Source organism: Elaeis guineensis, chromosome 10 (assembly GCF_000442705.2).
Source record: "Elaeis guineensis isolate ETL-2024a chromosome 10, EG11, whole genome shotgun sequence".
NCBI lineage: Eukaryota > Viridiplantae > Streptophyta > Magnoliopsida > Arecales > Arecaceae > Elaeis > Elaeis guineensis.
In genome coordinates this window covers 35,700,270-35,724,713 of record NC_026002.2, presented here as the reverse complement: position 1 = coordinate 35,724,713, position 24,444 = coordinate 35,700,270, and the positions used below count along the sequence as shown (strand labels likewise).

The following is a 24,444-nucleotide window of genomic DNA, read 5'->3' as shown; positions in this document are numbered from 1 at the left end:
GTTTTCATTATTTATTTTTTTATTATCTGTTTTTATTTGTTCGCTCCCAGCACCCCAACCCACCTTTTTTTTTTTTTTTTTTTTTTCTTTTTTTTTTTTTTTTTTGGAGCTGAAGCTGAAATAATAATTTTTATTAATTAATATTTTATTTAATAATTAAAAAATTATAAAAATATTTTTTTAATTTTAATTTAATTTCATTTGCACCTCTCAACTTTAAAATATACAATTAATTTTTTAAATTTTTGAAATATTTAAATATGATTCTTCCGTCTATCTTCATTCACGAAATAATATCATTATTTTATAAAATAACCAAACTACTCTTTCTCTATTTTTTTCTCCTCTTCCCTCTCCGATTGCGCCCCTTCTCCATCTCCAATACTGACATCTCTCCTCCCTCCTTCCTCATCCTTCTCTTCCTTCTCATCCTCTTCTTCTTCTTTTCAATGTGCTCCTCCTCCAAGCTCTTTCTCCCTCATCTTTTTTCTCCTCTCCCACTTCTCCTCCTCCTCCTTCAAGCCCATCCATATCTCTCTTCACGGTGGCTCCCACCACCTTTGTCTCTTTCTCACCAGTGATCTCTCATTCTCATCCTCCACTTCCTTCTCATCTACTTTTTCCTCGTTCTCCTCCTCTAAACTCACCCATGACCTCTCATTCTCCCTCCTCTTTCTTCTCATCACTTCTCCTCCATCTTTTCTTTCTCCTCCTCTTCCTCGAAGCCTATTTGTGAGCCATCTCCTTCCATGATGGCTCTTTCCACCTCCATCTATCTCGCCAACGAACACTCCTTCACTCTCCTCCTCTTTTTCCTCTTCCATTTATCCTCCTCCTTCAAGTTCGGCCACCTCTCCTTTCTGATCTCCTCCTTCACCATCACTCTTTTTTGCCAACAGTCCCTCTTTTTCCTTCCTCTTCTTTCTCCTTATCCACTATTCCTTATCATCTTCCTCCTCTTCTAAGCTCACCCATAAATGCTCTCCTTCATTTCCCATGCTTTTTCTCCTGATCCCTTCTTTTCCTCCTCTTTCCCTTCCTTCAATCCCAACTATGAAATTTTTGATGCGGTCTTCTCCTTTCACGTCGATCTCCATGATTCCACTCTCTTTATCTACGGTAACTCTCTTCATCTTCATCTCTTTTTTTTCATGATCCATTCAATATACATAAAAAAAAATATTTTTATCTATTAAAATTAAAAGTTAATATTATAAATTGATAAATAAATAATAAAATTATATTATAATATTTTAAAAATTTAAAGCTCTAGGCACGTTTTAAACTCGAAGGGCACACGTGAAATTAAGCTAAAGCCAAAGAATGTTACTGTAATTTATCCAAATAATTATCCCAACGAGGCGGCAGCGCCTCTGTCTCTCTGTGTTTTTTCCGTCCCTCATTCTCTCCCCCGCCGCCGCCACCGTTTCGCTGTCGCGACTTCAGGCATTCCGGCCGCTCCACGGCACGGGCGAGCGTTCTTCTCCTGCCCTCCTCCTCCTATGCTTTCAAAAGTGGGCTCTCCAAGCGTCTTACTCTGGTCTTCCTCGTCTCCGAACTCCTGGAGTTCTCCGGTCGACACCATGAACCCTCTCCCCAGCTCCCATTCCGAAGCTTCGAGCTCGATGAGCTCAATCGCCGATTTGTACCGCTAAGAGGACCCCGTCTTTCCTCTAACACCACGAGCAAATGCTCGACTCCCTTCCCCCAAACCCCTCTCTCTCCAACCTTAACGAGGCCTCGGAGAGGAAGAAGAGAGCGAACGGATGAAGAGGTGGAGCTCCATAAAGTAATGGCTCGGTTTAGGCTCGTTGTCTCGGATTTCTTGGTCTCTTTTCTATGGGTTTGGTCGGGATCTATTCTGAGGTACCTGGCGTACGGGATTCTGGGGTTGGGAATGCACCCCATTGCTCTTATGATCAAGGGGTCGTTTGCCGTGGTCTATGTATACTGCTTCTCGTGGCTCGGGAAGGCGACCAGAGGCGGGTCGTATAACCCACTGATTGTGCTCTGTTATGGCATTTCTGGGAATTTTTCAGGGTTTCTTTTCACGGTCTGTGGGAGGATTCCTGCCCAGGTGAGCTTCCTTTATCCCTAAAATTGTTGCATTTATGGTTAGAAATGAGTGTTACGTTTGGATTTTTTTTTGCTCGATGATGTGGGAATCCGGCTCATTAGGTTTTTTTAGTCCGAATTTGGTTTTTTGCTTTTGGATTGATGTGAAAAGTTTGTCTTTTTTTATTAGTATTGATATTTTCTATTGTGTATTATTCTTACTGCTGCTTAGTTTTCTAGTATTTTTCAGATTGAGTTGGATTTAGTGATTGCACCTTATGGATTAGCTTGATTCTTCTAATTGATATTCAACCAGGTGTTCTTTGATTCTGATTTCTTAGATACCCTCTTATAGACTTGAACTAACTTTGCAATTGGTAGTGTGTGATACATAGGTTGGACTACTACCCGAGAGTAGCCACATCCATGTTCCAATGCGTATTGAAAACAGATGCACTTTAAATATCATAATTAAATTTAGATCATTGTATGAAGAGGACCTTGTTTTCTGATAAATCTCCATAGAAACAAGGGAATGCACTTTTTTCCATTTGTTATTGTTATTAAAAAAATCTAGAAGAATTTTGGAAGGGGTTAACAAATGGCTTGGCAGGTCATGGTAGCAAAAGAGATTGATAGTTATATCTTATATGTATGAACAGTCAATTTGATTGTTAGTTGATTGTGAGGGTTAAGGATGACTAATAAAGAAAGTCAGTTAGTTAATTGTTAAGGTTTTGTTTGTTTCTGTTACCAAAGTTAGATAAAGACATAATGCTTGGACACATCAAACAGAAATTTCATTTATCTGTATTAACCTTTAGGGAATTCATCTCAGATTTACTTGAACAAACCACTCAATGAACAAGAACTTTGTTTTAACAGCCAATGTTATAGCCCCTAGAACCCTTCTGTATTAAATCTAGAACCTTCCTAGAACTACCCAGAATTTTAGCATTGCAATGCTCTATTTGACCTTTGATTTGTTTTAAATTTTTACCTAATTAAATATCTTAATTTTGTTTTTGGTTTGATAACCATCCTTATAATCAATATGAATCAAAATTAACACCCCGCAAGCCCTTGGATCCAATATTCACAATCGCTTCAGTTCTAAAAAGCTCCTAAAGTATGATCCTTTTTTCTATGAATATATTTTTTAAGATCTATCTTGTTATATGCTTGTGAATGACAAACCAATATTATCTAAGATATCTGACATTAGTTCTCGTTATTAGATCCCCATATTGTTATCATGGAAGGATGAGCAAGATGGTTGGGTAGCAAACTGAGAAACACAACAAGGTACCCAATGCCATGAAGTGATTGTCAAATAGTAAGACCACCCTTGAGTTATCAATATCAATTGGGATCCAAATGCAGTTCAAGATGAGTGTTTTAGTGGTGCAAGTAGTGGCCAGGAAGCAGAATTACTTTTATTAGAGGTGCAATTATGCTTCTGTAACAAGCAGCCTGGGAGAGAAGGCAACATAAAGAGACCCAACATTGGGAACGAACACCAAGGTTCATCTCAAACCTATGCTACAACAAAAAGAAGTGTCATCATCAAAAATAATCATATGATCAAGACAACATAAAACATGTGCAACCTAAGCTTAATCATGATAAAACTAAGCGAGGTCCTCTCGATCTTAATATTGTAGGCCCATTTGCAACTGATAAGAACCTCGAATTTAGGAAAGGAAAAAAGGTTCATCGTTCATGTATTTATTTTTAAATATCCTAACACTTCCAGGCTATGATTGCCTTCCTATCTTGCTTCATGACTTAGGCTTAATAAATCATTGGTTTTTTGTGACAAATGACCAGATTTGGGAAGAGTTAATTTTAGTTACAAGCCAACTATAGCACTTGGGACGGCCTTGTCTCATGCACTTAAGGTGATGGTCTAGTTGGTGACTGGGTTAATGCAACAATGAGGGCACTAGTGCAAGAATAGCAATGCAAAAAATATCCATAGTATAAAAAAAATTGAGATATTTTAGGACAACATTAGTAAAGAAGAATATGGAAGATTCTCATATTCAGAAGGCACATTATAGTTCTTGAAGATGGTGAAACAAGATGCTTCATAGGGAAGAGTGCAATCAGAAGATGGTGTCATGAATAGAAAACAAAAGCTACTCATTTGACCTATCAGAATTGGTTGCCAATCCAGGTTCGAACCATGGATTGTGGTACTGTATAGTTCTAGAAATTTATGGGTGGAATACAAGAGGCACCCATGTATCTTGTGTGCTGCTCTCTGTTGGCTTGATAGGTTTCCATTGATCCAAAACACACCAACATAGATCAATACAGGTCAGCACATGCTCATTATGTTTACTAGTAGGCTGGGCATGTGTCCATCATGGCTCAGCAAGGTATGGCTTAGCTCAACACATAATGCCAGCTTGCAACCCGCACAGTTATGGCATATATTTGTTAATTGTTGGTTCGAACCATCAATATCTCATTGCTGTGCCAACATTTGAATGGATGATGCATAAACAGGCCCAAGTAAAGCACAAGAAATCATAAATAACTACTTATTCAAGGTAATGAACTATGCCCCCAGGTATTAAAGTGAACCAGGTCAAAGGAGCCAGCACTTGTTTTACTAGATGAAAAATTCAGGCTGTGGTTTTAGCTGATCGTTACTTGTATTTCTAACAAATTAGGTACAGATCAATCACAAATTTCTAGAAAAATCACCTTGCATATGCTGCCACAAAACCATGTCAGTCACACCGAAATTTAAGAGTGAAGGAAGAAGCTAGAATATAAATTTTTTTAACTGTAAAGTCACCTAAATGTATGACCTCCCAGCTTTTGACCAATCTTGGACTCAACTAAAAGGTTAAAAAGAATGAAATGATGAAATTAAGAATTGTAAGATACTTGTTATAAATTTTATGATAGAAACTAAGAAGCATGTAAGCAGCTTTGAGATGATGACAACAGATTAGAAACCCTTCAATTGATTGTTTTCTCTTCGAGCAGACTTGATCTGTCTTGCATTAGTCGATAGGCTCTGATTGATTGTGACTAAAAGCTGGATATATGTCCATAAAACTCTCCCAAGGAGTCTAGAATGTTCCACCAAAATCATCTTATGACATGGACGCACTGGTCACTTAGATGCAGCTGCGATCAGAAGAGGAGATTATGTGGTCATTCATCTAAGTAATCACATTAGGTACACTGATGAATCAACATTTGGATCTGATTCATCAAGGTGGCTCCACACACCATGCCAGGTGAGTTGCTCTCAAATAGTAACTAATTGAACCACCAGTTTTGTGCTAGAGATATGGGAAGCTATGAGACCTCACAAATGGCATCACCATAGTGGAAAGCCATAGGTGAAGCACGGGAACAGAAATATTGAACAAAGATTTGAGGCTTTGAGGTCGATACAGGTCGACAAGATAACCAGGATGATGATCATGGTCCCAAAGTTGGTAACGATATAGATCTAGGAGGATAATCCCGATCCCTCGTTGTGTAGAAGTCGAGCAAAATAGTGGCAATAACCCAACGGATTCAAATAATGGCCAAGAGAACAAAAATGAATCAACAGGTCAGAGGGGGTGAGGGAACAAAAAGAGGCTCTGCAATTTGGAACTAAAGGAAAAAAGAAAAAAAAAATAAAGATTGGAGGGTCAAGTGCTGAACTGAGCATTAAAGAACCACAATGCCGACCATGTAGAGTTGTAACTCCGAAATCTAAAAACCGGTAGCAATTCAAATGAATTGCTAATAAATGGCGAGACTATTTTTATCGAGTTTCTTTTCTTTTTTCATTTTTTGTTTGAAAAAAAAGGGTCAGGGAGAGAAAAGGAGGTTTGCATAGGTAAGCGCCATTTAGGTGGTTCTGTTCACCAATAAGAAAGGATTGAAATAAGACAAATGGAGGAAGGTGGTAGAATGTTTTGAAGACAAGTCTAGTCTCATTCTCACCAGACAATGAAGAACATGTGAGAATAATGCTGTTTCAAACCATTCACAACTAAAACAAAGGAGCTTTCTGTGTCAAATTTCTGGCAGTGATCCACTGTGGAAGGAGTGCTATGATCTTCAAAAGAAGGCAAACAAAATTCTTTTTAGAAAAATCAGGTCTACCTAATGGTTTGGCCATTACTGGTGGCCAAGTAGCAGCTTTGAGTGATAGTCTGGCACTTATTGTTGCAGGTACTATTACTTGCACACAGGTATAATCTCATGTGCAGTGATGGACATGAGTTAGCTAACTATTATTACAATGTCTCATCTCCAAAGTTATAGCAATATCCCTGGGGCAGGTGAAGTAAAATGGAGCTCCAAGGCCATGGAAACCTGCAGATAGTTTGTTGCAGAATCTGCTAATGGCTTGTTGTATATGTATCAATGAATTGGCTATGTTCTTTTTAAATAGCAGTACATGAATTCTACACATGTAATGAAAATGCATACATGAAGCGATATATTACAAAGATATCCCAAACTTTTGGTGCTTTTGGTATTACATATTATTCTTTCATTCTTTGCCGCTACCAAGACCCATCGTGGCAACTGAGATATCTCATCTTTCTGATCCAACATTGTTAGAACTCTTGACCTTTTCTTCCTTGACAAGTTCATTCTGAACCTAAACTCAGCATGTTCAGGTGATTGGATCGATTATCGGCGTTTGGTTAACCAACACGACCTCCGCTGCAGCGGCTCATGGACCTCATTTGAATGTTGATGTTCATCGTGGAGCACTAATAGAAGGACTGCTTACATTCTTCATTGTGCTTGTTTCACTAGGCCTGAAGAAAGTTCCTAAAAGCTCTTCTATGAAAAGATGGATATCAAGCATTTCCAAAGTGATATTTCATATACTGGCTTCTGATATGACTGGTGGAATCATGAACCCTGCCACTGTAAGTGCTTAATATTACTCTAAAATGCAGCCTTTTTTTGGTATAACATTATGTGAAGCTTGGAAGGAAACAAGGATGAAGAAATCTATAATAATCTTTTGGCTATCATTAGGTGAAAAGTACCAACACACAGAAAATCATGATGATTCTGTATTTCTTTTGAGTGGTGAATAGGTGAAATTGTTGGTGCAGAGTAGTGTTGTTGAAGGGTAACATTGGAAAATTTTACTGGACTTGAATATACCCATGGCAGAAAAAGGTAGAGCTGTATTTCAGATCTGATAGTTTATATGAACATATATTAAAATGAATTGTACATAGTCACAAATATATCAATTATTTTTGGTTTTCATGTTGAACTTCGTATAACCATAATCAAAATTGTCGAGTTCTGTTTTAATAATTTTGGGTTGCTTCATAAGTCCTTGCTTGGCAATTTAGATGGCTATCTCTAGTTTATTGCAAGATTTTCTCCTTTTTCATGCTTTCCATCTTTGTTAACTTAGGTCTTTCCCTTCCTTTTCTTGACTCTTCTACAGGAAGCGCCGTTGTGTATGCCCTTAGCAACTAATAATTTTTGCTGTCACTTCGTCTACAATTGGCACAATTCCGATATCTCATCTGACATATTTGTTTCTCATCCTATCTTTCTAGTCTTACCATACAACAATTATTACTTGTTTGCTTGGGCTCTCTTTGTTGTCTAAATGACATTCTAAATGATAAAGATCACTGCCTTTGGCTTTATTACCATTTTATAAAATTTTTATGTTAAGTCATTTAGGCATGTCGAACTCCAGTAGTTTATAATGTGCCGATGTCAAAGCCAAAAATTTTGGTTAGACTTTATTTTGTATGATCAGGAAACTTCAACATGCAACCTTTTTTTAGCTTTTCTTCCATTATTCCTGTAACTTGTGATTTATTGTCTTATGCAATTCGATCCAACGTACGGTAGAGAATTTCTGCTGATGAAACATTTGATGGCGCTTGATGCCACTTCCACAACGGTAAAGAAAGTTTCAGGATATGCATGATAGGTGGATACAAATGCTTTGAAAATCCAACAAATAAAAGCAATTTCTGACCAAATCTGCACTTATCTTTTTGAAATTTTATTGTGTCTGATAAGATGGAGGTAAAATCAATGCTTTACTTGCAGTGCAAAATCAAATGAGGTCTGTATTTGGAACAGATCTGCAGTTTTCTTATACTTTGGGGGGATATTCTAACGGAGATTTACTGTTTCACAGGCCTTTGCTTGGGCATATGCTCAAGGAAAGCATCTAACACGCGAGCATTTGTGTGTGTATTGGCTTGCACCCATGGAGGGAACCCTATTGGGTGTATGGACATGCAATTTGTTTGATAGACCCCAGAAGCACAGGATGCATTGTCGGAAAGAAACCAGAATTAAATCAGAGTGAAAAGGATGTGTTAGATGTATCATCTTTCATTTTGTATTTTTACTTTATTGTTGCATATACATGCCCTTTGATGCAACTGTAAATGACAAGTAGGCCATTTTTATTGATAGATTTAGCTGTTTTTTTCATTTGAAGTCATGCTAATGCTGATTCAAATCTGGATTCTTGTACTGATGTACCCAAATCTTTGTTTTTCACATACAACTGCTGTTTGTTAAGTGCAGTATTTCATGCTGTTGGATGAATAAGATACTTTAGTTGTGGCTTTAGACAACCACTTAAACACAATAGCTATTGTACTCGAACCCGTTTTCCTGGAAGTAAAAGTACAACAATAGACGATGGAGAAGTGCTTTGTTTAGAGCATTGTGCTATCTCTTAAATAGGCTTAGTTTTATGCATGAAAACTATGAGCTTAAATACAAGAAGTAAAGATCTGTGATTAAAATTGTAAGCATCTGTCATTAAAATTTAAGTTAAATGATCAACATTTGACAGGTCTACACGATCTATCAGGGCATCTCTTTCAAAAGGTTTAACCTCGAATAGAGGGAGACTACTGAAATTTTGTTCAGTTTCTTGTTTGATCTCTCTGGATGCTACAGATCCATAACCGGACTGATGTAAGATGAAAAAGAACCCGTATCATATTAGCATCTTGAGTGCAGTCCCCATGTTCTTAGGCATGGTCTGGATCCAAAACTTATACATCCCCAGGACATTTCAAATGAGCCTCGTCTTCAGAAAAGCAGCAGACTATAAGCAAAGCGATATATTGCTGGGAGCCCAAAACACGTTCAAAATGGATGGCAACTCCACCAGAAATCCTTGAAGGGTAATTAAAATAGTGAAGCCTTGGACAACATCTCAACGTCCAAGCAACTAAAATAGGTAGAGATTTCATTTGCATTTGTACTAGGACCCAACAGTTTGATGCAGAAAGCAACCGATGAAAACATCATTTAAGTTTATAACTTTCAGTCACCACAGAATAATGTTCATTCTAACATATCAAGAAGATTACACTCAACCTGATTTTCCTGGGCAATTCCCCATGTGAAGAGCCACTTGCATTGCGAACAGACAAAACATGGAAACTGAATATATTGGAGTGTAAGAAATAGAAAACAAATATAACATGAAGCATCCGGCAACTGCACTTAATCTGCATCCATTTCCTCTAATGCAGCTTTTGCAGCAGCCTTGGCTTCCTCCAGGAGATCATCTGGCACCTGTCAATTAAAGAAATCATTTTAAGTAGTTTCAAAAATTACAAACACCACAAATATTGTTTATTTTTAGACCTACCAAGACAGGCATAAATTTTTTGGAAAACCTAGCAGCTAAGAGCAACAATAGCTGTTATCAAAAAAAGAGCAACAATAGCTAGACTCCAAAATGTGACCCCATGTATGACCACCATGACATGATACTTTTCTACAATGGTAGAGCATGACACAACCCTACTCATCTAGATCACACAACCAGGCTCTAAAAACGCAACACATTGAAAAGGTCTTGTTGAGTCCAATATACACTGGAAACCAAGCATTTTTCCATCAGTTAAATCAAAGACCAGAGCCACTGGACGCTAAGGCTCTGTTTTGGTTGCTAAGGAAATGAAATATGAAAAGCAAATCAACAAATCATAGAAAATAAGGAAAAAGGAATACAGAATTTTCTCTTGTTTGCTTGCATTGAGAATAATGCGAGGGAACTTGTACAGAAAGTTGTTGGGAAATGGTTTGGTAATCTTGCAGCAATAACCTTTTGTCATTTGCTCTCAAACTCTCTAATTTGACAAGAAAAAAAGCTAAGGCCTCATTCAGAAAACATTAGCCCTTAATTTTCACCTTAATTTTCTCTCAAATTCTCAATTCATTACAAGACAGCGGGAAAAGAAAAAAAAATCCTCTTAAAAAAATTTCCTCTTAATTTCTCAAGAATCAAGCAAACTCTAAAGACAACCAGACCATTGTTCCTCATAATACAGATGATGTAAAAGAGGTATCTATGGGAGTTGCAAATATGAAAATCTGTGTTCCTAGATGTGCTCCACAGAGTCTAAAAGGACTAGAACCAAAAGATACATTGTTTTGGATAATTCTTCCATATATATCAAGTCATCTGAAAATCAAGATGGTATGTTTTGCAATTAAAATTAATTATTTGGGATGATTTGGTGCATATGTAAGAGAGATCCAAAACATAAAATTTTGTTTGTAGGCATTGTAATTCTCAGAGATCACATCCAACAATTTGGTGTAACGGCAATATATGATAGAAGTGCCAAACAATGATGACATGAAGAAGATACCAGAACCTAAACTGGATAGCGCCCCTCAGACCATGAGCAGGTGTGCACATGATGTCATGAATGCATGCATACACTCATCAAAACGAACATGCACTTATGAAAATAATGTGAAATTTAAAATTTGAGTTCAAGCTGGTTATGTAAATCATGTTGCTGATAAGTACAACAAGAGAATCGCGGGACAAAAGTAAATATAAAGAATAATAAACATCAAGGAAATGAATACACAGGCACAATAGTAGAGATGTGAATTTCCAGTTGTATCATTCATTTTGGAGGATGCTTGGAAATAAGCAGTGGTGTACTAGGGAAAATTTTGCTATCAATAACTAACAAGGAGAAATGTTTCTTCACATTTCGAAACAGGCATAGACCCAAAAAAAAAAGATATTTTTCTTAATGTCACCTGGTTCAAAAATAGAAATATCATTTGATAAACAACATATTCAATTCCAGAGCACTGCCTTCTGAGGAGCATATTTCAGAATTTTTTTGAAGATAATGCTGAGTCTAATGGTAACCTAGGAACTAACAAGGAATGAATATAAAAGAGCTTAGAAATGTACAAATATATGACAATAAAGAGAATTGAATAAAATCATTTGATTTTCTGCAATGCATACTGCACAAGGGCCTTTGGGGTTTAGATTTGCGATGAGCTGGAAAAGTGGAGAGTTAGAACAACCAAAAGCCAAGCGTGAGTCATAAGAAGGATTAGACCTAGTTAGCATTGGCAGAGGGCTCATTGTTGGTAGGAATTAGTTTCAAGAACAAATCAGTAAAACCGACCATTTTAGGCATGTTTTGCTAGTGATGGATAAGGCACAGCCACCAGCACCAGAAAGGTTCCTATTGCATTCTTATGAAGCACATTATCAGAAAAAGAAAGAACTAAGTGCCAATCACTAAAATGAGCACTTTTGTGATGAATGATAAAATCATTACACTATCAATTATAGACCTCAACATTTTGGGGTAAGAAAACTTCTATCTAAATCATATTAAAACCAATGATAATGTAGAATATGGGCACTGCAAACTGCAAGCAAACCGAATTTCATCAAAAAGTTTATTTTTTTTCTTTTGTTAAAACATTGCTTATGCATCTGATCCATTCAATGGTCAACATTGTTATGCTTACCTTCTGGTGTTGGCGATTAGACTCATCACAGACCCAGCTCATTTCCAACTCAAAAGCTTTGTCTTTTGCCTCATCATGTACCGCATATATTCTGCATATTAACAAAGAAATTTAACCATACATTGAAAGAGTGCAAATCAAAGTTGCAGAAGGTGATGGCCATATGTAGAAAAAGACTGCCCCTTCTTTTCTGAAGAATCAGCTGGAAACATAGCTGTTTATATATTCTTCCTGTTAATTTTTTTTTTTTACTTATTTCAAAATATGACATCACATCAAAATGGTAAAGGAATAGGAATATCATTTTCTTGTTTTAAGTGACTGAACTTAATATATAGTTAAAAGGTCAAGAATAGTCTATATCTTAAGAAACATTCATGTTTGTGAAACATGGCATTGAAAAATCACCTTACAACATCATATTTAAATCTCAGTACCATAGGACCGGAAAGAACAAAACATGTAGTAGAGAGATGATAGGTAACTGATGATTAGGCTAGGACAAAAAATGAAGACTGAACCCAAAGTAAACAAAGATGTAAAACTAAGGAATGCGTTGTTCGTACTGAAGTATCTCATTTTATCCCTTAGAATAATAGATTAGCTATCTTCTGTGGTATCATGTATTTCTGCATCCTATATTTGCAACCTTCGGTTAATTTCTCTTGATCAGGTGATGACAACATATCGTTTCCAACTCAATCCTCCATTCTACCATCCTTATTACATAAATAATAAACCATAATATTTAAAAGAATGAGTTTCTTGTTGCTAGAACCCCAGAAATCAGTAGTGCTTTTTTTTTGGGGGGTGGGGAACCGGTGTTGATGTTTAATTTTTATGTGAAAAAGGTAAAAAGGAACTTTAAAGATTGTGAGACATATTATCCATCAGATTGGAAGAGTCTGAAACTATGAACACTTGGAAGCTACTCAGCTTTATAATTCCAGACTTTGCAGAGCATTATACTGATACCAGGTATAATCATTGGTTAGATCAGAAATATAATTTGCAGGAAGAGATGAATTCAGCCTAAACTGAAACTAACTGCAACAACATGAACCACACTTACAAATAAACCAGCTATATCTTTAATGGGCCACTGTTTTAGTGAGCCATGCAAAATTATTAAGTTTACAACATATTAGGTAGGGTACCATATTATTTCCCTCTAACCTATAGCTTGAGTTTTTCATCTTCAAAGATTCCCAAAGCAGACAACAATTGTCTCTCACAAAGATAAATATGGATCACAGAGGAAGGAGATCAGTTCCCATACAGAAGATATGCAATTTTAAACAGCCAAGTTCTTAGGATCTCATAGTCATGTATATCTTAATGCCTGTTAATAAGTCTGCTATGTTGTTTGATCCCAGCTGAGTATTTCAAATCCTCCAAATTTCAAAATTCCCTGAGTTTTCCATAAGATTCCTATATTCCTATTCTAATAGCAACCATACTAAACAAAACCCTTTTCCCCAATAAACCCTATAGTTTACCTTCCATATAGCATCATGGCATCATGGAATGTTAGAAGAGTGTTCAGTTGTCAAGAAACTGCACAAGAAAAGAATACACAGGAGAAACTATGTTCCACCATTTGGCTGTGAAGAGAAAATAGAAGGGTAAAAACAATAAGAAAATATTAGATATTATTTTCCTTTCTTCCACATGCCACATTTTCTGAAAAAAGCAGTGCACTTTGTGATCTTTGAAAGATTAAAACTAATGAAACAGATGATTGGGCTCTGATTCCCAACTTCACTAGATTAACTGAACTTTTCAGATGACCCATTGCTATCATTGCATCTACTGACACCCTGCTACAGGAATATAACTAAGTGAATAACACTAAGGGCCTGTTCAGATGCCTAATCAGGCTATCTGTGTGATATCTCAGAATGGGTGTGAAAGGATCACAGAGGAAGGAGATCAATTCCCATAGACAAGATATGCAATTTTAAACAGCCAAGTTCTTAGGATCTCATAGTCATGTATCTCTTAATGCCTGTTAATAAGTCTGCTATGTTGTTTGATCCCTGCTGAGTATTTCAAATCCTCCAAATTTCAAAATTCCCTGAGTAGAGTTTTCCATAAGATTCCTATATTCCTATTCTAATAGCAACCATACTAAACAAAACCCCTTTCCCCAATAAACCCTCTAGTTTACCTTCCATATAGCATCATGGAATGTTAGAAGAGTGTTCAGTTGTCAAGAAACTGCACAAGAAAAGAATACACAGGAGAAACTATGTTCCACCATTTGGCTGTGAAGAGAAAATAGAAGGGTAAAAACGATAAGAAAATATTAGATATTATTTTCTTTTCTTCCACATGCCACATTTTCTGAAAAAAGCAGTGCACTTTGTGATCTTTGAAAGATTAAAACTAATGGAACAGATGATTGGGCTCTGATTCCCAACTTCGCTAGATTAACTGAACTTTTCAGATGACCCATTGCTGTCATTGCATCTACTGACACCCTGCTACAGGAATATAACTAAGTGAATAACACTAAGGGCCTGTTCAGATGCCTAATCAGGCTATCTGTGTGATATCTCAGAATGGGTGTGAATGGATCACAGAGGAAGGAGATCAATTCCCATAGACAAGATATGCAATTTTAAACAGCCAAGTTCTTAGGATCTCATAGTCATGTATCTCTTAATGCCTGTTAATAAGTCTGCTATTTTGTTTGATCCCTGCTGAGTATTTTGAATCCTCCAAATTTCAAAATTCCCTGAGTAGATTTTTCCATAAGATTCCTATATTCCTATTGTAATAGCAACCATACTAAACAAAACCTTCTTCCCCAATAAACCCTCTACTTTACCTTCCATATAGCATCATGGAATGTTAGAAGAGTGTTCAGTTGTCAAGAAACTGCACAAGAAAAGAATACACAGAAGAAACCATGTTCCACCATTTGGCTGTGAAGAGAAAATAGAAGGGTAAAAACAATAAGAAAATATTAGATATTCTTTTTCTTTCTTCCACATGCCACATTTTCTGAAAAAAGCAGAGCACTTTGTGATCTTTGAAAGATTAAAACTAATGGAACATATGATTGGGCTCTGATTCCCAACTTCACTAGATTAACTGAACTTTTCAGATGACCCATTGCTGTCATTGCATCTACGGACACCGCTACCATCACCACCACCACCAAACCATTCTTACTAATACTGCAACCAACATCAAGACGATTGCTACCACACACCTCCAACACCATTCACTGCTGCCCCTGCTACAGGAATACAACCAAGTGAATAACACTAAAGGCCCGTTCAGATGCCTAAGCAGGCTATCTGTGCGATATCTCATAATTGGTGTGAAGGAATGAAGAGAGAAAAGTGAAACAATAGGCGGGAAAAGGAAAAAGGCCAATGAAAGTGACGATCCCGCAATACCGAGACTCCAGGCTATAAACAATCATTTTGCAGATGGAGTCATATCCCAAAAACATATTTAGTGGTAGAGTTGGTGGCTTCCCCAATTCCTCCAACTTCTCTTTTCACACTTCTTCTTTTTGGCCTTGTCATTTGGAAACTCCCATAAACATGGGGACTATCTAGGAGGGCCAAGCATCCAAACAGGGCCTAGACGAGAAGAAGCACCTCACAGTAACACAACAAGAGAACATAATATTATGGGGTAATATACTGTCAGAACAAGATAATGGAATAATTGTCGAGGCACTTACATCTTAGCAACTTCAATAACCCCTTCCCTGCAAGTTAATTCAGACAACTTCAACTTCTCTATCTCTCTGCATAACACCATCAATTAACTACATCAACAATGGATATAAAGTCAATATGTCCATGTCATCATATAGATGTAACAGAAGAACAAAAACAGAGTTATTTTGAGCCACACAATAGGATTTGCATATCCTACATATTTTAGATATTGAGCATGAGCATCCAATAAATATGAATAGTCAACATGCACTCATGTAAGAGGAATATGAAAACAAGATGGTAAACATGCAAGAACATGGTACTTAAAATCTGAATAATACAAAACATGCACACAAGTGGTGTGTGCGATTGTAGGATGAGTCTCATTTTACTTTCCTTCAAAGTTGATCAAGGAATGAAGAAGTTTGCACCTTTATCAAGTGGCATTAAACAAGCATATAAATAGGTGAGCATTAACTCACGTTTTGGCAGCCTGTCTTCCCTTTCCGATTGCAGCACCAAAGTACCTCTGCACAAATTTTACTTACCAAGGATTATAAATTGCAAATAACTCAAACTCTAAAGTGAAACTCAAACAAAGTTAGATCTACTGCTTTCACAGATTTACACATTCACAGGCATGTGTGTGCATGATGTGCACAACCACCCCTGTCCTCACTTACAGACTTGCATAGGCATATGCACTTCCAGATTGTCACTATTATTAATGACCAATGACAAATTACATGTGGTTATGACTTACAGAAGGATATAGAAGTGGCACTAATTTTCTTGCATATTTTTTTCCTCATACACTACAATGATCACTTACATATGAGACTCCTGAGGGCTCAATCATGTACAGCTGGGGTCCATCTCTGTCATAACCTCCAAGAAGAACTCCACAGCCAAAAGGCCTGCAATTGAAAGTTTGGACACATAGAAGGAAATAAGTGCATCCATCTTATATCTACCAAACGAGGTTACAAGTGAAAACACAAGTCAAATGTCCAACCTCAGCCACCAATAAAGTGTGCAAAGATGAACATAACCAGCCACACGTTCTGCAAGTTCTTTCACAGGTATGGGCTCACCATAGACTCTACACAGTATCACCATCAGAATATTACATTAATTTTCCACTTCAAATAATGAGAACCAAAACCATCTGCTTCAGGTAACTATCCTTTGCATTTTTCTAATTATTATTTTATTTTCCTTAGGAAACTCTTCATGGCACAGAGTTGCATGGGGTTTAAAATGTAAACCTTTCATAACTGGTTGCTTCAGACTTAGCTCGTGTAACGATTTGCCTACCATCTGCTGCCAAGCCTGCCACAGCCTGCAATTAACAATGGAGAAAGTCAAAAATAAAATTAATTCTGGGTACCAGGATGGGAACAGTAAATAAAAGACATCCACAGCGAGTTTCAAAATAGATTTTAATTATTTACAACAAAGAAGACTTTAGATGCAGTAAGGGATAGCATTCTCAACATATCTTTCACTCTTTACAGAAAATATATGTTCTTTCTTAGGTAGAATACCATCTAAAAAAAGGATGGGGCAAGGATTGCAGGTTATGGTCATCTTTTCCAAAAATAACCCTTAAAAAAAGACTGCAGATGGAATCCACATATACAGACTAGCAAAAAGAATCAACACATTAACTATGTTAGGAATCTTGTCTCCCAGTTCAAGCATCCATAGAAATGTGTAGATGCTAATAGCGACAGGACAATACTAGGCATCTTAATCATAATAATTCGCAGAAAGAGTAGTCATTAGGCCTTCTCTCTTAGCAAACCCTTCAAGAGCTTCTTTTCACGGGATTTATAAAATGCACTAGCAATATTGATAGCACTAAAACAAGTATAATTTATGAATACATGTTTGCATCCACAAGAAAATTGGAATAGCGTTCTGTTGTGGAACAAGATTCAGGCATCATTACTAATTATCATTGATAGAAATATAAGATCTTATTGTATTCATAAATCATTAGTTTATACTGTTTGTAAAGGGCATGAGTTACTTCGTTGATATCCGAATATTTCTAATATTATTCGCATGCACATCATGTTGTTGCAAGGATTTTCTGCACAATGAGACATTTCAATGTATCAGCAGACATTAGCAAGTCATTTTTGATGAATCAATAAATTTGAAAAATTGAGTAACCTCAACCATAACAAAAAGAAAATCTATGAATTTAATTTTCAATAAACTGAAATAGGGTCTGTCATGATTGTAGTAGAAAGTATGTTGAAAATCTGGCTCCAATACTGAGTGATTGTATAATTTAATCAACACATGTAAACCAGTTTCCATATTAAGAAGATGCGAATGAGAAAGATAAAGGTATTTCCCCTAGATTTTTTTCTTTTAAAAAAAGATAAATAGTCATCGGCAACAATAATATAAAATTCTCCACCGACAAAAGGGGCCTACCAATTCACATGATGAGAATAAAGATGACTAGGATTTCAATGGGTATGTCTAGCACAGATTCAGAACAAAGTGACATGAAACATGTGAGAACGCTCCATATGGAAGAGCTATTCAATGTTTTTGAGAGGCTCATAACTTGTAAGTTTCCAATTATGATAGCTTGCACAAAGTTTTGCCTCAAACTTATAATTCTTTTTATTTCTTCAAGATGAATTAGTTGCCTATTTCTTTAAGATGACTTTGTTGCAGACAAGATGGAACTTGAACTGAAGCTAATTATAAATGAGTTCATTCTTTAACACCACCATACAGAGCTAGAGTATCGGCTGAAGGTTTTTTGGCCCAATCCCAAGTAGAACCAACATAAACCCAACCATAAATTCTATACCCTTTGCTGGTTGTGAGTTTTTATTCTTGTTCTAATGCTGAGAGAATTTGCCACCAGAGATTGAGTCCCTTCTCCATGTCATTAGTTTTGGAACTTCACTTATGAGATTTTAACAGTGCTGCACGTTTTCACTAGCAGATGTTTACATTTGTTGGCAATTGAAAGAATTAAAATATAAGTAGCTGATGTAGGCAGTGCACACTTCACTGCAGATCCAAATAGTCCATTGTAGGACAAAAAATAGCAAAGCACAAAGAGGAGAAATGGGTTTGATAGCTAAAATGAACTTCACAAGTTCAATTAAGTCACAAAATGATGTTATGTTAATGAAATTGCAAATAAAACAATGAGACGCTCAGATGAAAACACATCGACAAGGATGCTAATTCAGGTAATTTAGAATTTCAGGGTATCAGGGGATGACTACGTATCCATGTATATTTTCCTGCAACATGGAAATTCTTGGCTACATTTGTATCATACAGTTAGTAAGATCCTCGCACCTACCCAATTCATTTAGCAGCACAAAACATATCTTTACTTTTACAAGCCCTATGTTCTATAAACTCCAGAACCCTTCCAGCCCTGCTGGGCAAGCTTATCACCAGTTAAACACAGTTACTCGTTATCAAGTAGACAGGTCAGTCCATAGATCATAGAAGCCAAAACAAATATAAATTTAAATTTACAAGAATAGATCACCGACTGGAAGGGAGAATATCAATCTAAAGAGCAGCAAGAAATCAAGAAGCAAATTCCCAATCAAAACAAAGAGAACGTTTAAGATTCACGAGAAGTTACCATGCCGGAATGCCGATGAACGGAGTGGATCCTCCGATTCGACCCCGCTAACATCATCTTCGACGAAATCAGCTTCTCCACGCCCTAACACCCACCCAAAACAAAATCTTTAACTAACACAACAAAAACCCTAAAACTATTGAACTCAGAAGTTACAAGATCACAGAGAAGAAGGAAAAAAAAAAAATCTAGTCCATGGAATCATACCATAACAATCCCATCCTTACATTTGATCCCGATAACAGTCCTAGCAGACCCATAAAACGACGAACTTTAGCTTCAGAAACAACAAAAATAACCCACAAAAATTTTTAAAAAAAGATGCAGGAAGAAGGAAGAGTATCTATCAAGAAAAGCCGCAAAGATTTCCAAGAAATTAAAATAGGGAAAAGGGATCGAACCCGCTGTTGTCGACGGCTTTGGCTGCGTACTCGATCTGGAAGACTCTTCCATCGGGGGAGAAGGTGGTCACTGAGAGATCGTAACCGGTCCCGATACTGCTCATATCGCTTTTTTTTTTTTTTTTCCCCCGTTTCTTCGAATCAAATCGAATGGAGATAGAGAGGGAGGGAATGAGAGAGAGAGAGTTTTGGTTATAAATAGAAAGGAAGGATTTCTTGGAAGCAAAAAAAAAAATTAACGAAAGGAGACGGAAGCGGTCTAATTTAGTCGCAAATTGACGCATTATGTAACCAAACCGGCTTGTAGCTGGAGCGCCGGGGTACAATGGGCATTAACGCCCCAAATAGACCACTCAAACCCCGTCAATGGCGTAAACAACCCGATTTGGAATTCTCGGGTAAAATCTCGGGTACGCGTAGGAGGACCCAGATCTGCTGTATGGCCCCCGACCACAATGCTTCCGTTCTTCTTTTGGATCCTTCTACCCGCAAAATGATGTATTTTAAAAATAAATATAATATTTTAATTATTATATAAATTTAAAAAATAATAAATTTTTTTTATTATTTTTAAAAAAATAACTAGATTATAGTTACATGCAATACATAAAAATATTATTTTTTAAAAATAATATTTAATTTTATTTATCTTATGAAAGTCCGATTTAAAGTAAATTGAAGAGATACTGATAATGATAGAGAAGCAGACAGCATCAGAGCAAGGAGAAAGTAGGCGTTCTGATAAGACGGAAGATGCAAAAAATTTGAAGAATATTTTTTTCTTGTAGATATTTTAAGTTAATTTTTTAATTTTTTTCCAATATCATCAATTAACTTATTACAAAATATGATTAAAGAAGGGACCAAGTTTTAAGGAAAAAAAAAAGAAGATCAAAAATCTCATCATATTTACAAAATTACAAAATTACAGTAAAATTACTCTGAAAAAATTGAGTATTAGATATTAGATTAAATTAGATTAAGCTCTCAAAATCTCAAGAGATCAACTTAGACTACCACAACTCACACAAAATCTCATATCCTTCAGAAATAAAAATCCAACCGGAACCTAAGAAATCTCTCTAATTTTTCTCAAATGCTCTCTTTTGCCACATATCTCTAAAAAAGATAATGAAATGAAAAGAAAAAGAAGCGAAAAAAAAAAAATTCTCAAGAGTCCCAACCAAGCGGCAGGCTTAAAGCAGTCGCATCAATTTGGACTAGCCAATGTACAGTGACGTGTGGGCCTCCACATCCATTTGCTCGCCGACCATCGTCATCATCATTTGAGAATATCGCCTTGTCGTCCATTGACCCAGTACCCCCTCCTCATCGCCATCCATCTCCACACTGCTTGCTGCTTCAAGTTTCATTAAACCCTAGCAGAATTATAATAGGGGCCGAAAGGGTCTCCTTCACCAATTAATTTATACTCCTCCAATCCTCCCAAGTTCTCTCATTGTAAACGCATACACAACCTACATATGACATACTATTAAAAGCCCCACATGTCAAATAGAGACTCCGCCAATGCAGAAACAGCAGTTTTCTTTTTTTTTTTTTATGTTATCGCTCTTAAAAGAGTAATTAGAATTCAAATATTTTTCTTGTATTATTTAAAAAGCGAGGATTTTGATTATTTGGCTTTTTTAAAGATAATTTTTTTTTGAATATATAGTTATAATATAAGAGAGATGGAAGGGGATTTTTGGAAGAATAATTTAAAAAAAAATGGATGAGAACGAAATATTTTTAAATTCAAATATACTATTTTTGTATATAGTATAGATATAGATTATGTTTATTTTTTTGTGTTGGTCCTCCATTGGTTGTTTTTTTTTTTTAGTGTTGTTTCCTTTTGTGTTGGTTCTCCATTGGTTGTTTTCTTAACGTCCTTTCCCCTAAAAACATGCTTTGGTGTTGGAATGTTCCATAAGCCTTGGGATTATGGTAAAAAAAATTTCCTTCTCTTAAAACATGCCACAAGAGCTTTTACATATGTAACATTTGTACTAGGACCCAACACCATCTCACTCTCGGTAGCTCATTCAATTCAACCATCAGATCAATGTCTTTGTAAAGAGTAAATCTCAACTATCCACTTTGTCAAACCAAAGCACCCTATATTGACCAGACACACTTCACCACCTAGCGTTCAATCTTCACAATCAAATTTAAGGTAAATTGCAGAACGTCCAATCCTAACCTTAGATTCACCTCCGCAATCTCTATAGTCCCTGCTAAAAGAATGAGAGAATAAAAATAAACTAAACCATCCAAATGAAGATTTCATCTTTCCTTCTTCGCCACACTAAACTTCAAAAAAATTTTTCTCCATTAGATTCTAGATCCATAAAAAATATCAAAAAGATAAAGAAAAAGATAAACAACTCATATCAAGGAAGAAATATTCTTGCATTAAATACTTTGCTACTCCTAGCTTTATGTCCTACACCCATGCAATGAGAATTTGAATAAAAAAATTATAAATGATAAAAAAAATATTTTTATTAAATTACATCAAATAAAGATGAAATATAGTTAAAAATGAGGAAATTAATTTTTTAATAGTACTAATTGAATGCAATGAATTATAAAATAGTTAATAATTTTATTTAAATATCATAATTGAAAGCTGTCAATTACAAAATAGTTAATAAAATGTGACTGAAATATTTTAATTTATCTTGATTTATTTTTTAGATAATTCATATGCAGAGATTCCTACTAAGCAATGAAAGATCCAATGAACATCACTGCAAAAGAGTAAATAATTAAGCAATGAAAGATCCAATGAATATCACTGGAAGAAATAATTTACCTTGATTTATTTTCCAAACAATTCATATGCAGAGATTCCTACTAAGCAATGAAAGATCCAATGAACATCACTACAAAAAAGTAAGTACTTAAGCAATCATCTGGAAGAAATAATTATAGACCACTGTAAACATAAAGCCCTCAAAAATTATAATATGTAAACATAAAATCTATTACAGATGCGAACTTTATAAGAGTAAAGTTTATATTACATAGCATTGGTATCATAAATTATAGAAGCCAAAATTAACAATGTCAACTGTTAGCTGAAACAAACCTTTTTAGTTTATATTTTGAAAAACTTCTAGACAATATTTTTTGTAGGTAATCAAAATTTTCAATCCTCTGCTGCTTCTCATGCTTGATATATTACAACATAAAGCTATCCATGACTGAAAATTGATTTTGGAAGATACAAATCAACATGAAAAAGAGTCTATCCTTGGTTTTTATTTATAGTCATTACAAAACATACAACCAACAGATATTATCTTCGTTGAAATTTAAAAAGCAATCTAGAATCAGAAGGAATTAAATTCATTTGAGGTATAAATATCTTTTCACCCATGTTGCTCCCTGAAATTACTTTTCCTTCAATTACATGTTTTTCTAATTGTGTAATTACCAATCTAGTTCCATTGCACAATCCTTTCCGTTGATCAACGTTCCTAAGTAACATAATAGGAATTCTTCCTATTCAAATATTCAGGTGTATGCACATCTTCATTTCTTTCATTTATATTTGATTTGAAAATATAATCTGAGCTTAAATATATCTTCTCCTCAATAGGCATATCAAAGATAAAATATATATCTGTTCTACTATTTCAAGAGTAGGAGCAAGAATAGCTCTCTTTTCAAAGAACTTTAGATCAGTCATATTCTCCAATAAAAAAGGATGCGTGCTGTTGACTATATCAACAAGTGGATTATTAGAATTTTTTATTAAGATATCATCAAAAATGGTAATAACAGCCTCATCGTCATTTAGCTCTCCTTCTTTTCCATCTCCTATTCTCAATATCCACTCTAAAAATCTTGAATTCCAGCAAATCAGAAGTTGAAGATCTACTCACAAGTCTCATATTTTTTGTCAATGTGAGGATTTGACAATAATTTTATAAATAAAAAGAATTAATGACTGAATTTACAATATCTTGCCTGCTCCCTTTTGGAATTACGGAAAGAATTTATCTAAAATCACCATCGAATACAACAACTTTTCCACCAAGATCTTGCAAACTGTTTGGATTGAAGAACCCCAAAATATCTCTTAAAGTCCTATCCAAAGCTTCAAAATAATATTTATGCACCATAGGTGCTTCATCCCAAATAATCAACTTGGTAACTATTAAAAGTTCAGCAATAGGACTCCTTTGCTTGATGTTGCAAGTGGAGTCTTCATTAATTATTAAAGGTATTCTAAATCTCGAATGTGCAGTTTTACCACCTGGAAGAAGCAAAGATACTACTCCATTGGAAGCCACTTTTAGAACAATATCTCTTTTTGACCATAAAGCAGCTGCTAAAGTTTAATAAATGAAGATTTTTTTGATTCCTCCATAACCATAAATGAAGAAAACACCACTTTTATTGCTTAACACAGCATTCATGATTTTTTCATATACTAACTTCTATTCATCAGTTAGATTAGAGAAAAGATTGTTATGTTCTTCTATCAGTTTTGATCTATCATAACAAAGTTCATCCTGAATCAACCTGTTTTGTCCTTCTAAAATATGCACATCACTTGAAAAGGGCATAAAAGATATTGCTTAAGACTCCTTCCATTATTTTGCAAAAGCTTCTCAATTTCAATCAAAGTATAATCTTAAAGTTCATCATTGGTTAATTGTAAATCTAAAAAGGAGTGAATGTAAAAAATTAATGAAGAAATCGATAATAGATAGAAAAATCTATAAATATTAATATTTAAAAATATTATATATATAGCCTATGAATGTTATCTTCATATTGAAGCAAGACCTTTTGTTTGTAAAGAATATCATCAGTCAAAAATTTTCATGTCTCTTTCCAAACATTTTCTAGTCTA

General features: G+C 35.5%; 2 protein-coding genes across 7 annotated transcripts; one reads left to right on the top strand and one right to left on the bottom strand.

The window, feature by feature from the left end:
• Positions 1–626: 626 nt before the first annotated feature.
• LOC105032067 (probable aquaporin SIP2-1) lies at positions 627–8,612 on the top strand. 4 transcript variants are annotated; one of them, XR_012134982.1, is made up of 4 exons: positions 627–2,077; positions 6,696–6,962; positions 7,075–7,221; positions 8,216–8,349. XR_012134982.1 is itself a non-coding variant. In XM_029260892.2 (4 exons), the coding sequence occupies exons 1-3, from the start codon at positions 1,793–1,795 to the stop codon at positions 7,173–7,175; spliced, it is 591 nt and encodes a 196-aa protein (XP_029116725.1). In that variant the 5' UTR covers positions 627–1,792; the 3' UTR covers positions 7,176–7,221; positions 8,216–8,349. The 4 variants fall into 4 exon arrangements, 3 of the variants coding, with proteins under 3 accessions (XP_029116725.1, XP_029116724.1, XP_010904712.1); XM_029260892.2 differs by having other exon boundaries at positions 7,137–7,221; XM_029260891.2 differs by lacking the exon at positions 7,075–7,221 and having other exon boundaries at positions 640–2,077; positions 8,216–8,612.
• Positions 8,613–9,318: 706 nt separating this feature from the next.
• On the bottom strand, positions 9,319–19,846 carry LOC105032066 (proteasome subunit alpha type-3). 3 transcript variants are annotated; one of them, XM_010906408.4, is made up of 10 exons: positions 19,572–19,846; positions 19,378–19,417; positions 19,171–19,254; positions 16,799–16,872; positions 16,546–16,632; positions 16,363–16,447; positions 16,013–16,059; positions 15,551–15,616; positions 11,848–11,938; positions 9,319–9,621 (listed from the first exon to the last, which is right to left on the bottom strand). In XM_010906408.4, the coding sequence occupies exons 1-10, from the start codon at positions 19,673–19,675 to the stop codon at positions 9,550–9,552; spliced, it is 750 nt and encodes a 249-aa protein (XP_010904710.1). In that variant the 5' UTR covers positions 19,676–19,846; the 3' UTR covers positions 9,319–9,549. The 3 variants fall into 3 exon arrangements, with proteins under 3 accessions (XP_010904710.1, XP_010904711.1, XP_073100613.1); XM_010906409.4 differs by having other exon boundaries at positions 19,378–19,447; positions 19,572–19,741; XM_073244512.1 differs by lacking the exon at positions 15,551–15,616.
• Positions 19,847–24,444: the final 4,598 nt, after the last annotated feature.

Coding starts and splice junctions, on each gene's coding strand:
- LOC105032067 (XM_029260891.2), top strand. CDS start 1,793: ATGGCTCGGTTTAGGCTCGTTGTCTCGGATTTCTTGGTCTCTTTTCTA. Junction 2,078..6,695: donor GTGGGAGGATTCCTGCCCAG/GTGAGCTTCCTT, acceptor ACCTAAACTCAG/CATGTTCAGGTGATTGGATC. Junction 6,963..8,215: donor GAATCATGAACCCTGCCACT/GTAAGTGCTTAA, acceptor ACTGTTTCACAG/GCCTTTGCTTGGGCATATGC.
- LOC105032066 (XM_010906408.4), bottom strand. CDS start 19,675: ATGAGCAGTATCGGGACCGGTTACGATCTCTCAGTGACCACCTTCTCC. Junction 16,873..19,170: donor TTCATCGGCATTCCGGCATG/GTAACTTCTCGT, acceptor TGTTAATTGCAG/GCTGTGGCAGGCTTGGCAGC. Junction 11,939..15,550: donor GTTATTGAAGTTGCTAAGAT/GTAAGTGCCTCG, acceptor GTTAATATGCAG/AATATATGCGGTACATGATG.